General features: G+C 44.8%; 1 protein-coding gene and 1 pseudogene across 2 annotated transcripts in view; one reads left to right on the top strand and one right to left on the bottom strand.

The window, feature by feature from the left end:
• The window catches only part of LOC106573429 (trafficking protein particle complex subunit 12-like), a 30,257-nt pseudogene extending 19,353 nt beyond the window's left edge, over positions 1-10,904 (bottom strand).
• Positions 10,710-13,875, top strand: part of LOC106573328 (EARP-interacting protein homolog) — a 42,228-nt gene continuing 39,062 nt past the window's right edge. The window contains exons 1-2 of one of the 2 annotated variants that reach the window (XM_014148406.2): positions 10,710-11,008; positions 12,875-12,958. In XM_014148406.2, the coding sequence (XP_014003881.2) occupies positions 10,967-11,008; positions 12,875-12,958 (126 nt within the window). In that variant the 5' untranslated portion in view covers positions 10,710-10,966. Of the gene's footprint in view, positions 11,009-12,871; positions 12,959-13,875 lie in introns of both variants that reach the window. The other variant, XM_014148327.2, reaches the window with a different exon arrangement.

Raw genomic sequence — 13,875 nt, 5'->3', positions numbered from 1 at the left:
ACATCAACATCAACTGTTCAGAGGAGACTGCGTGAATAAGGCCTCCATGGTCAAATTGCTGCAAAGAAATCACTACCAAAGGACACCAATAATAAGAAGAGACTTGCTTGGGCCAAGAAACACGAGCAATGGACATCAGACAGGTGGAAATTTGTCCCTTGGTCTGGAGTCCAAATGTTTGATTTTTGGTTCCAACCGCCGTGTCTTCGTGAGACGCAGAGTAGGTGAACGGATGACCTCCGCATGAGTGGTTCCCACCGTGAAGCATGGAGGAAGAGGTGTGATGGTGCTTTGCTGGTGACACTGATTTATTAAGAATTCAAGGCACACTGAACCAGCATGGCTACCACAGCATTCTGCAGCGATACACCATCCCATCTGGTTTGGGCTTAGTGGGACTGTCATTTGTTTTCAACAGGACAATAACCCAACACACCTCCAGGCTGTGTAAGGACTATTTGACCAAGAAGGAGAGTGATGGAGTGCTGCATCAGATGATCTGGCCTCCACAATCACCTGACCTCAACCTAACTGAGATGGTTTGGGATGAGTTGGACCGCAGAATGAAAGAAAAGCAGCCTACAAGTGCTCAGCATATGTGGGAACTCCTTAAAGACTGTTGTCAAGAGTGTGCAAAGCTGTCATCAAGGAAAATAGTGGCTACTTTGAAGAATCTCAAATCTCAAATATATTTTGATTTGTTTAACACTATTTTGGTTACTACATGATTGCACGTGTTATTTCATAGTGTTGATGTCTTCACTAATATTCTACAATGTAGAAAATAGTAAAAATAATGAGTAGGTGTGTACAAACTTTTGACTGGTACTGTATGTACAGACTCAGTGAGCATAGCCTTGCTATTGAGAGATGCCACTGTCGGAAGACCTGGCTCTCAAGAGAAGACAGGCTATGTGCACACTGCCCACAAAATGAGGTGGAAACTGAGCTGTACTTCCTCGCCTCCTGCCAAACGTATGACCATATTAGAGACACATATTTCCCTCAGATTACAGTGACCCACAAAGAATTCAATTTTTTTTCTCGATTTAGATAAACTCCCATATCTATTTGGTGAAATAGCAATGTGCCATCACTGCAGCAGCAAGATCTGTGACCTGTTGCCACAAGAAAAGGGCAACCAGTGAAGAACAAACACCATTGTAAATACAACCCATATTTATGTTTATTTATTTTCCCCTTTAACTATTTGCACATCGTTACAACACTAGCCATAATACGACATTTGAAATGTCTCTATTCCTTTGGAACATTTGTGAGTGTAATGTTTACTGTTAATTTTGTATTGTTTATTATGTATTTCACTTGCTTTGGCAATGTAAACATATGTTTCCCATGCCAATAAAGCCCTTTGAATTGAATAGAGAGAGGAAGAGACCAGTCACAATAGACAGTTTCCTTCCTACACAGGAGCAGAGGTGGTCCATCACAGGAGAATTCACTGGGACACTAACCAGGTTTCCATCTAACCTTTTTATGCCAGTAAAGTACATGTCAGATAAAACATGTCATGACAGGCCTGATGGAAACAGAACATTTGTTGGTAAACTTACCAAATGTTGACAAAACAAAATACACTACAAAAAGGTTGGATGTTTTTCTGTTGGTAACATTTACTATGTGAGAAATGTTGGTGGAAACGCTTTCATGCGCAAATATTGATATAATAACCATTATATCAAAGTAAACTTAAAGTCACACGATAACATGTGTGGTCCTCCCACTACGACTCGTCAGGAAAGCATGCAGTATATTAGGCTACAGATGAAATAAATGATGAACAGGGTGGTGAAAATGCAAGGTGATGAGCTTGATGCTCCTTTTCAATAAATATCCAGTTGCTTATTCTGGTGACATGATCATCAATGTTTGGCTGCCATCTTACAAATGAAAATAATGTCCATAATTACATAATCATATAGGCTATACCCACACTGCATCTGTGAGCTGCTGGCTGGAGCGCACGTGCCAATACCAGAGTGGGCACACATGCTATATAATGCAACATTTCGCTATATAAGGCAAAACAATGTGCGAAAAGCATCAGTAGATGGAAACCCATTTAACTTGTCTTTTTTATTCGGTACATGGGAATTTAACCGCACAAGGAATGTTTATGTTCACTACGTCATTAAGCACAGCCTTTTGTCTGCAACAAGTACAATTGATGGAAATACATCTTTGGTGGGAAAATGCACTTATTGTTTTTATGCAGATTTGAGAATAATTCCTTCAAAATCTGTTGCCAATTGGATGGAAATCTAGCTAGTGAAAGACATCCTTTCAGTCCCCTCAGTCTCTTCCTCCCTTGATCTCCCTCACGTACACACTCCCTCTCCCCCCTCACCCCCTTGCCAGAGGTGCCTCTAAATCTTCATTAGGGGGTGAAATGAAGCCGAAAACGAGAGGCAGGGAGACGGCCAGAAGCAGCTGCAGCCACTGAGACAGAACCCATAGCCCCCAACAACAGCAACCCTTCCTCACCCCCTCCCTGCATTTGGCTCTGGCACTCACTGGGGATAGGCTCTATGATGTCTATGATGTACTGTACATACGCTCACACCACCCTTAGTATATCCACCATAGAGCCCAATGTAGTGGCAGCAAATCAGAAGTAGTGCTGTCCCTGGTCAGAGAGGCTTCCAGCCAGGCTTACTGTGTGTGCTTATGACCTAACATGATGTCCTGCCACCCCACCTATGCACACCCAAACACTAGTAATGGGAAGAAAAAAATCTAAACAGTTACCTATCGCAATATTATAATCGATATTTTGACTCCAGGTATTGATCAGAAAAAATGTCATAAAATAAAAAGTAGCGTTAGCTAGCGCCAGTCGGCTGTACCTACACCCAATCAATTTTTCATCCTATAGCTTGTTCTCCATTTTATTTTTAAATGGTGTGCCCACATGTTTTCAGCACTTTTATTTCCATGACTGATCAAAACAAATGTTCTCGTGCTCTGTGTAGTCTCTCTGCAGCAGACATACACAGAGTATACCAAACATAAGGAACACCTTCCTAATATTGAGCATAGCCTACAGTAGATTTACGATTTTATTACTTCTAAACAAAATAACTTTTTTGGGTTCTCATACACTTACAATGATGTTTTGATTCTTGCTTGGACAGTCTCTAATATTATATTTGGCTGTGATCTTTGTAAAATAACTATTTTTGATGCAGCAGTTGTTAGCTAGAATGCTAACGCTCATTGATATAGGCTGTAGCAAAAGCTAGCCAAAGAAACATTTTACTGGTTGAAGTGTTTTTTTTAAAAGTTGATTAGGGATGATGACACAAACATAGTAAACAGGACATTCATACTTAAAATCCAATTATAATCCAAAAGTAGTGTGAAACGCACTCATAATCAACATGCAAATAGAGGCTTTTTTTGCTAGTGTTCTATAGGGGACTCCTGAGTGGCACAGCGGTCTAAGGCACTGCATCTCAGTGCTAGAAGCGTCACTACAGACACCCTGGTTCGAATCTAGGCTGTATCACAACCGACCGTGATTGGGAGTCCCATAGATCATTGCGTAATTGGCTTAGCGTTGTCCGAGAATGACCAGTGTAGGCCGTCATTGTAAATAAGAATTTGTTCTTAAGTGACTTGCCTAGTTAAATAAAGTTGACATAAAAAATAACAACTCCCTCTTGTTCTGCCACCAACTTGCACGCATCGCCCTCATGCGGCAATGTTTGCAAACACAGAAAGTGGTCTATGGGCTGTAGTAGTAAAGGCTAAATTAAATATTTTATCCACAAAAAATGTATACCTAAAGGGGTCCTAAAATTCTAAATCAAATAGCTAAATGTATGACAATCATAAAACAAATCCATGTTAGCTTAGACCCCCCCCCAAACGGCTTAGACAGAGCGTCTGCTAAATGACTAAAATGTAACAGTAGAGTGATAATGCCAGGATTGATCATTTAGCTCCACTCATAATAATCTGCAATAAGAGGTACTCGGATCCCCGCCAAATCAAATGAGAATGAGATAAAATACAGATTATATTGGCTGAAATTGAATGAGGAAATGCAGATGAACACAATGTGTATTGAGCAGGGCCACAGTGCAGGGCTAAATTAACACTCCCTCGTCTCTCACACTGGAGAAGGAAGTGGATTAGCCATGCATAGTGTTTGCACACAGACACCAGCCAGGGAATCAACTTCATTTTAGCTCATCCCTTTTAATTCACCTATACTAAAAGGTTCAACAGAAGCCCTTAAGAGCATAGACATGTGCACGCACACAAACACACAGCTGGGGGAGAGATAACTAAGAGGATGACAAGTCAGCTATTGTCAGATCATACACTGTTTGACTAGCCACAGTTCTGAGGGGCAACCGTGAGTGATTCCATAGGAGAGCAGTTGAAACCAAGCAGGCCTTGGGCAGCCAGCCACCAGGGAGCTCCATCCCAACTCCATAGGAGAAGAACCTAATACTTCAATAGAATGCCACTGGATTCCCTACTCATACAAACACACAGAAACACACACAAGGCTGGATTATCAATTAGCAGCATTGTGGGTTTAAAAGAGGTGAGCATTTCTAATTGTGTTGAAGATCACAAGTTCAGAGATTTTCTTTTGGTGAAGTAAAAACGCCCTGAAACAAAGCTGGCTGCACGCCCACTGCCAGGGCTCTCGCGAGGTGCCAGCCTCCAGCCAAACACAGTAAAAAGGCTTCTCGCCCTATTGCGGGCCCTGTTCTGCATAACACACTAAATTCCAGTGCCACAGCATTTTGAATGAATACAGAGGGGAGAGAAGTAAGAAAGGCAGAATGCACAATACACTAGCTGTGGATAGTGGTTAACTTGTCTTTGATGGTTTGGTGGAGGGCTGGAGTCCTTGTATTAGCGGCCCTGAGAGAGCCAGACTAGGGCTTTGCCTCCAGGCCAGAGGATGGACTGGTGGCTGACTGTTCTAAAGACCACAGTAGTTTCTATTTGAAGGGGTCCAGACATCTAGAGCCCTGGGACAATAGAATAATACAGATAATATGTGAAGTACCTATCTTAGGGCTTGCATAGAAACGATGTATTACGCTATAATGGCTGTCTGGGAGAGTTACAAACGATGCTCCTTCGGGTGACATCAGTCATTCACTGATTGACAGACAAACCGCTGACTTAGCACGGCCAAGTCTCAGTGTTGTAAAGGATTGTTGCGGTAATGACAATTCTCTGGCTGTACACCTCCAGATAGCTATAATGCAGATCAATGTGGTTACATAGGGGAGGGAGCATCAAGGCCGAGGCTGACCTAGCCAAGGTGGTAGTAACACCGTACCCAAACCGGCCGTGCGCAAATTGATTTTGTCCCCCCACACCAAACGTGATCACGACACGCAGGTTGAAATATCAAAGCAAACTCTGAACCAATTATAATCATTTGGGGACAGGTCGAAAATCATTAAACATTTACGGCAATTTAGCTAGCTAGCTTGCCGTTGTTGGCTAATTTGTCCTATTTAACTAGCTTGTTGTTGCTAGCTAATTTGTCCTGGGATATAAACGTTGAGTTGTTATTTTACCTGAAATGCACAAGGTCCTCTACTCCCACAATTAATCCACACATAAAACAGTCAACCGAATCGTTTCTAGTCATCTCTCCTCCTTCCAGGCTTTTTCTTCTTTGGACTTTATATGGCGATTGGCATCTAACTTTCATAGTTACCACAATGACCGACCAAACTCAGTTAATCTTTCAATCACCCACGTGAGTATAACCAATGAGGAGATGACACATGGGTATCTGCTTCTATAAACCAATGAGGAGATGGGAGAGGCAGGACTTGCAGAGCGATCTGCGTCAGAAATAGAACTGACTTCTATTTTAGCCCTTGGCAACACAGACGCTCGTTGGCGCACGCGAGCAGTGTGGGTGCAATAATTAAATAACATGTATGTTTACATTTATTTTGCGACGTGAGAAGTGTAGTCAGCATGTAAGGTGGGATGATGTTGATCATACCTCCCCCGGCCCCCGCCCTCCACTGGACATTTGGCCCCGGCACACAGGCCCCAGGCCTAGACACCAGCACAATGGTAGGAGAGAGAGTTCATTGGCCGCAGAAGAAGAGAGGGAGAGGGATGGCGGGAGAAAGGGAAGGAGAGAGGTGGGATAATCAAGGTGACAGATTAGCCAGCCTTGGGCCCTGCTGAGAGAGAGGGGACGCTGACCAGCCACAGGGAGAAATATAGGCCCTTGGCCAGAATCACTATGGAGAGGGATTCGGGAGAAGGGGAGACAGGTCACCAGAGGGAGGCAAGATGACAGACAGAAGCCATGGATAATGCTGTGCAAGAGCGGGCAGTGGCCAGCAGACATTGGCCACAAGAGACAGAGGAGAGACAGGTCACACACACAAGCCTCCAAGGAAATGAGGGTGGGGTGAGAGGGAGGGAGGCCTTGAGCCCTGCTGAGCAAGAGAGGAAATGCTGACTAGCCGACTCAGGGGAGAGGACAGACGGGTCACTAGCCCTGAAAGGAAGAAAAGAGAGAGGGTTAGAAGAAGAGAGAACCTGAGGGATAGGAGGACAGACGGGTCACTAGCCCTGAAAGGAAGAAAAGAGAGAGGGTTAGAAGGAGAGAACCTGAGGGATAGGAGGACAGACGGGTCACTAGCCCTGAAAGGAAGAAAAGAGAGAGACATAGAAGGAAGAGAGAGAGAGAACCTGAAGAACAGAGGACAGACGGGTCACTAGCCCTGAAATGAAGAAAAGCGAGAGGGGTAGAAGGAAGAGAGAGAGAACCTAAGGGATAGAGGACAGACGGGTCACTAGCCCTGAAAGGAAGAAAAGCTAGAGGGGTAGAAGGAAGAGAGAGAAAGAACCTAAGGGATAGAGGACAGACGGGTCACTAGCCCTGAAAGGAAGAAAAGCGAGAGGGGTAGAAGGAAGAGGGAGAGAGAACCTGAGGGAAAGAGGACAGCTAATGCAGCAGAGACAAAGAGGACCTCTCCACAACATTCTACAGGGTTGGGGTCAGTTCCATTTAAAGTGACAGTCTGTAGCTATGATATTTGGACTCAGTTACTGTATGTAAAGTTGGTGCTAATAAGATGTTAGTTGAGCTCTACCACATGTGAATAATGTTCACTCAGTGGTGCATATCACTACTGCCGCTGTCTGTGGATCAGCAGGGGATTGAATGATGGAGTGAGATAGATAGAGGAGAGAAAGAACACAGCATCTGTTCTCAAAGCCTCACTCTTACCACAGAGGCTGCTTCCTCCTCTTTATCCCTCGCTTCCCCTCCCCTCATCTTTCTTCTTTCCCTGCCTATTAAATCTTCTTCCCTCCTTTCTCTCTTCCTCCCCATCTCTTCTGTCATACTCCCTCTATCTTTCCTCTTCCCTTCCCTCATCTCTGTGCTCCTCCCTCTGTGTGAGCCAGCGTTTGTGTGTTCTCAGAGGGAGTGTGGAGGCAGTGGCAGTGGGTGCAGTCACACACTGGCACTGCAGCATGAGTCACTGCCAGCTCCCAGCAGCCCCAAGAATCAGTGGGGAGGAGTGTACACACACACACACACACATCTCACTAGCCAGTACAACCCCAGGGTACACACAGCTCTGTACAACCAGACACACACACACACACACCTTGCCAACAATTACTGAGCGAATCGAGAAAGAGACTACCCAGTTGTCTCAAATTTGGTGCAATCAATCACAGGTATTGATCAGTGTAAGGTTGACTGGCTGAGTCGGTCTGGAGATGTGAGGACCACAGTGGAGGAGCAAAGCCCACTGACATTTCAACAGACCTGCCTGACTCACTCTACTTCTCTTTTTATTTCTCTCCTTCACTCCCTCTTTACACTGGGGGGCCGCCCACGCTGGCTGGTGTGCATCGGTAGAGTCAGTGACGCACACACACCAGGTGGTATTTTCAGCCTTCGGTCAAGTGGTCTACTCTGTGAGAGGGTGTGTATGTGTGCATCCTGGCAGACTGCAGTCCAGCACCAGATGTGTGTTTGTGTAAGCAGAGACCAGAAGGCCTTGAAATATGTACACAGCTCCCATGCATTATACATCGGCACAGCAGGAGAGAAGTCAGAGCCTGGAGGATCTACTCCCTCCCATCTATTCTCTCTCCATCTCTCTGCCGGCTGCTATGGTGCATACGTTTTAAATACCAAGTGCAGGTCAGGGTCGTTTGCGGGTCAGCGGCTAAGATGGAGGGAGGAGGATAGGGTGATGGAGGAGGAGAGGTCGATATTCAGACTAATCTTCATGCTTTATGTAGGGGTAGGGGAGAGAGGTGAGCCAGAGAAATGATAGGGTATTTACGGAGCTGTGCTATTAACAACACCATTCTATGAGGAAGGTGTGGCATACTCTAGGTAGTCATCACAGAATATCTATCTGCTGCATGCACATTACCCAAACTCAGCAAACATAGCCATTTACATGGTCTTCTATCACTGAATAAGTAGAAGTACAGCGATCTAAAGGTGAAAGAGGTATACGGTGGAACTACTGTGGAATTGCCCATGAGTAAGCCAAGCCGGCATGAAAATAAGTGGTTTCTAACAAGGCACTACATATAGATATATAAAATCCCTGTTTGCACCAACATTAACATGCACGCACATTGACTCACAATTAGTTGTTTGACGCCCAGGAAGGATTGTTCTACAGAGTTGGCTATAAGGACATGTCTCTTCATAGCTGCCTGCTCCCCCATGAGACGCACCATCAGGTCCTTCACAGCATCACCCTGAAACACACACACAGTCACACAGGTAGACGAGTAGGTTGCAAACAATGTTGAGGTATAGGTTTACAAATAAGCAAATTATCCACTTCATTGTACCACAAGACTAGACATAGCTGTTGAAAGCAGATTTCGGAATGATATCGAACTGGAAACCCAGCTCTATGGGCTAATGGCATTAATGGCAAGCTAACCCCCCTGCAGATTGTCAAACTTGAGACTGGGCATGACCAGCCTCTCCTTCTCCACAAACACATGGCTGTACTGCTGACTTGCCACAGAGATCAGCACCTTCCTGGTCTCCTCAGAGGGCAGCCATGCGTCGTACCTCTTATCAGCCTCACTCATGTTCAGAGCCTTGGCAAACGGGTCGTCTCCCCCCAGAACAGCTGGGTGAAGGGCTAAGGAGGGTCCAGGGCTGGCTCTGCTGCAGCCTGTTGAAGGGAATGGGGGTTGGTTCAGTCTGGGTAGGCCCAAAGAAGGAGTTGGGGGTGGGGGTACCGGACTCTGAAGGCCCAAAGTTGGACAGAGAGCACCCAGAGGAGGCAGAGAGTTGGTGTTCGGGTGGGGCGGCTGACTTTGGGGACTCTGCGTTAGGGTTGCTGACAGAGATGAAGGAAGAGGAGGTGGTGAAGGAGTCAGTAGCCAGGTTGATATGGCCACTGTAAGAAGATAACTTGCTGAGGTTGGCGGACCAGAGGAGCCAGTTTATTAGGGGTAATCTCTGTGCTCCCCTGTCACAGCCACTACTGAAGCTGGGTGATTTAATGAGGGTGGGCTGGAAGCAATCTTCCACCAGGGCCTGGGCTTTGGGCTGGCTGAAGATGGTGCACACAGGGATGGGCTCGTCCTTGGTTGTGGTCCCTTTGCTGCTGGCCTCCAGGGTTGCTGTCTCATGCTTAGGGGTGCCTGGGCTGGGGGTGCTGTCCTCTGGGGTTACAGCGGAGACGGTAACAACATCCTGCTCTTCAGTAGTTAGCTCTGGTTTCACATCATCCACTGGTTCCTCAGGGCTAGAGGCTACTGGACTTGTCTGTATCATCGCAGCCTCTATCTTGATCTCAGTAGTGTCTTGTCCAATCAGATCATCCACTTTCTCCTCTTCACTTCCACCTTCTTCTCTTTCTCCACTGAGGTCTCTTTAACCACTGCTGCTGCTGGCTCCTCCTCTCTCTCTCCTCAAACTGCTCCAGCAGGTTGTCCATGGGAACCACATGGTCCTCCTCACTGTTGTTGGTGGAGTCAGAGTTCATGACACTCTCCATCATCTGGTCATTGAGCTTGTCCATCAGGCTTTCTGACGGTGTGCTGTGGCTGTCCTCCTGGGGAGTGATGAAGGCCTCGCACCCCAGGTCAATGCTCTCCTCCTGGAACAGGACACCAGAGGAGGGCAAGAGGGTGGGGGCTGGCTCTGAAGGGATACGGTCTTCACTCAGGCTGGGCTCAACCTCCACCTTTCCTGTGATGTCCAGGGTGACTGGCCTCTGGGCAGGAGTCTCGTTGCTATCCATATTTTCCCTGAGAATAATAGTATGGAGGAATCATAAATCAAGTTACCTAAAAATATAATTTATTGTAAGTACTTTGTCATGTTCTTTACAATGAAATGTATCATACGGGCTTAGATATACAATGATTCATTCAATTTCTATGGCTAGTAGATTGTTGTGCTTTTGGGGTAATGATGGCTAGCTAAAGTTAGCGTGCTAAGCTACAGGTGCTTCAAATGGCAAAAAAGGAGATAACTACTTTTATGAATATATTCATACAAATCACGTGCTTACATAAATAACATGTAGCGATACATCAGCCTCCCCTATTAAGCTGTAAACCAATGTAAACAAAACAAGGCGCTTTAGATTACCTTTGCTAAGGAATGTTGACGGCTACGGCAATAGTGCGCCTGTGTGAATCTTCCAGGAAGTGAAATGTACAGTGTTCAATAGGAATCAAATTTCCTACGTATCTGTAGAATCGGTATTCTTAAATATTTTACGCATTTTAAACCGTAAACATCTGCTTTCTCCAGTTATGTTTACGGACATTCACTGTACGCTACGTAAGTATTTATTTTAACGTTTGCGGAATTAAAATAACATTCAGCGAGGTAATGGATAAACAGTGCAAGGAGTTTATTTGTGAAATCTCACATTAAACGTAACGCTTTCAAGCAATAATAATAAGCTTGCAACATACGTGGGACATGGAGGACGATGCACCTGTGATATACGGCCTCGAATTTCAGGTACAGTTCCACGTCGGAGATATGCATGCATTAACGTTAGCTGGATACAGTATAGCTATGTCAGACAACCTCGTCCTGCCCCAGTATCTGGGCGTTAGAGATGTCGACGAGGAGTATGACTTGTCGACATCTCTAACGCTCAGATACTGGGGCAACCTCGTCCTAGCTATGCAACTCTAATGTTGACAAATATTCATCTGAACTCTCTTCGATGTACGTCAACATTGTTGCTTTGCAATGTCATCATGCTTTAGTGATACGTTCGTCACGTAAAGCCCTGTATCGGCATAGCATTACATAATGTACATACATGCACTACCGGTCAAAGGTTTTAGAACACCTCCATTCAAGGGTTTTTCTTAATTTGTACTATTTTCTACATTGTAGAATAATAGTGAAGACATCAGAACTATGAAATAACACATATGGAATCATGTAGTAACCAAAAAAGTGTTTTTTAAATATTTGAGATTCTTCAAATAGCATCCCTTTGCCTTGATGACAGCTTTGCACACTCTTGGCATTCTCTCAACCAGCTGGAACAGTCTTGAAGGAGTTCCCATGTATGCGGAGCACTTGTTGGCTGCTTTTCCTTCACTCTGCTGTCGGACTAATCACAAACGATCTTAATTTGGTTGAGGTCGGGGGATTGTGGAGGCAAGGACATCTGATGCAGCACTCCATCACTCTCCTTCTTGGTAAAATAGCCCGTACACAGCCTGGAAGTGTGTTGGGTCATTATCCTGTTGAAAAACAAATGATAGTCCCACTAAGCCCAATCCAGATGGTATGGCGTATAGCTGCAGAATGCTGTGGTAGCCATGCTGGTTAAGTGTGCCTTTAATTCTAAATAAATCACAGACAGTGTCACCAGCAAAGCACCCCCACATCTTAACACCTCCTCTCCCATGCTTCACGGTGGGAACCACACATGTGGAGATCATCCATCTCACAAAGACACGGCGGTTGGAATCAAAAATCTCCAATATGGACTCCAGACCAAAGGACAAATTTCCACCAGTTAAATGTCCATTGCTCGTGTTTCTTGGCACAATCAAGTCTCTTCTTCTTATCGGTGTCCTTCAGTAGTGGTTTCTTTGCAGCAAATGGACCATGAAGGCCTAATCTCTGAACAGTTGATGTTGAGATGTGTCTGTTACTTGGAACACTGTGAAGCATTTTTTGGGGCTGCAATTTCTGAGGCTGGTAACTCTAATAAACTTTTCCTCTGCAGCAGAGGTAACTCTGGGTCTTCCATTCCTGTGGCGGTCCTGATGAGAGCCAGTTTCATCATAGCGCTTGATGTTTTTTGCGATTGCACTTGAAGAAACTTTAAAAGTTATTGAAATGTTCTGTATTGACTGACCTTCATGTTTTAAAGTATTGATGTACTGTCGTTTCTCTTTGCTTATTTTAGCTCTTCTTGCCATAATATAGACTTGGTCTTTTACCAAATAGGGTTACCTTCTTTACCTTAATGCTCAAACTCATTAAGAAGGAAAGAAATTCCACAAATGAACTTTTTAAGAAGGCACACCTGTTAATTGAAGTGCATTCTAGGTGACTACCTTATGAAGCTGGTTGAGAGAATGCCAAGAGTGTGCAAAGCTGTCATCAAGGCAAAGGGTGGCTATTTGAAGAATCTCAAATATAAAATATATTTTGATTTGTTTTACTTTTTCTTGGTTAATACATAATTCCATATGTGTTATTTCATATTTTAGATGTCTTCACTATTGTACAATGTAAAAATAAAGAAAAACCCTTGATGATTAGGTGTTCTAAAACTTTTGACCGGTAGTGTACATGGGTATAGTCAACATTAGTTACAGTGTTACAATGTACCAACTGTATCTTGTTTTGCAGGCTCGGGCACTTACTTCCCAGACAGCTGAATCAGATGCCATTCGCTTTCTTGTGGGCACCCAGTCCCTCAAATTTGACAATCAGGTGAGTCAAACAACTGCACTTACCAAGAGTAGTACACCTTACAGCTGTATATAGCCTATGCATTGGAAGACCATCTAGGAAGGGTATTGCTCAAAGTCATGTGTCTGTTCTTCTAAGGTGGGGCCCACTTTTGGATGTAATCTAAAGTTGCACTAAAAACGTACTATATATTTTTAATGGGAACAACATCCACAGTGGACTCACTTGATCCTTTATCTGATGTAGCTCTTTGGCTGCTTGTTTCAGCCCACCAAGGCCTCTAGTATTCATAATGGGGTATTCCAGCCAAGATTGGCCCATGTGTTGAGATGGGACTTGAGACCCACTGATACCTCACAACTAGTTCCTCCTGGGTTGCATCAAGACTGGGTTGTAAATGCAACATCTTATTGCCTGTGCCATGACTGTCCATGCCACGCTCTGCTTATTTAGTGGTACCTTCAGTTAAGTGGGTTACCTCAAGCCTTGTCCAGCAGCCATGTGCCTTTGAGAATTGTAGGCCTAGTAAACAAGCCTAGGATCATGCTAGCCATATGGGCCTGTGTGGACCAGGTAGTGCTGAGATGACCAGATAGTGCTGTGAGGACAGGCTTAGCCTTGGCCTCTGGCACTGTTATTGGGCTGATTCCAACCCGTGGTGTGTGTGTGTGTGTGTGTGTGTCTTTCCTAGGTCATCATGCAGACAGACCACAGAAACAGTTGGCCATAAATGGGGGGGGGGGGGGTAATTACTGATTTCAGAGAGGAGAGACTGATGTCTGTGTTGAAATGGTTTTGGCATCCTTTGGTGAGAAAATGGTCTATGCTTCTTTTTTTAAATTCTGGCTTTGGCTGTGGGTGTTGAAATATGTTGCTGGAGCCCATTCCAAATCTATCCCGGTGGTTGGACAGACAAACAGTGCTTATGTTTGATCACC

This window comes from Salmo salar, chromosome ssa01, assembly GCF_905237065.1.
Source record: "Salmo salar chromosome ssa01, Ssal_v3.1, whole genome shotgun sequence".
Classification (NCBI taxonomy): domain Eukaryota; kingdom Metazoa; phylum Chordata; class Actinopteri; order Salmoniformes; family Salmonidae; genus Salmo; species Salmo salar.
This window is presented reverse-complemented; position numbering and strand designations above follow the sequence as displayed.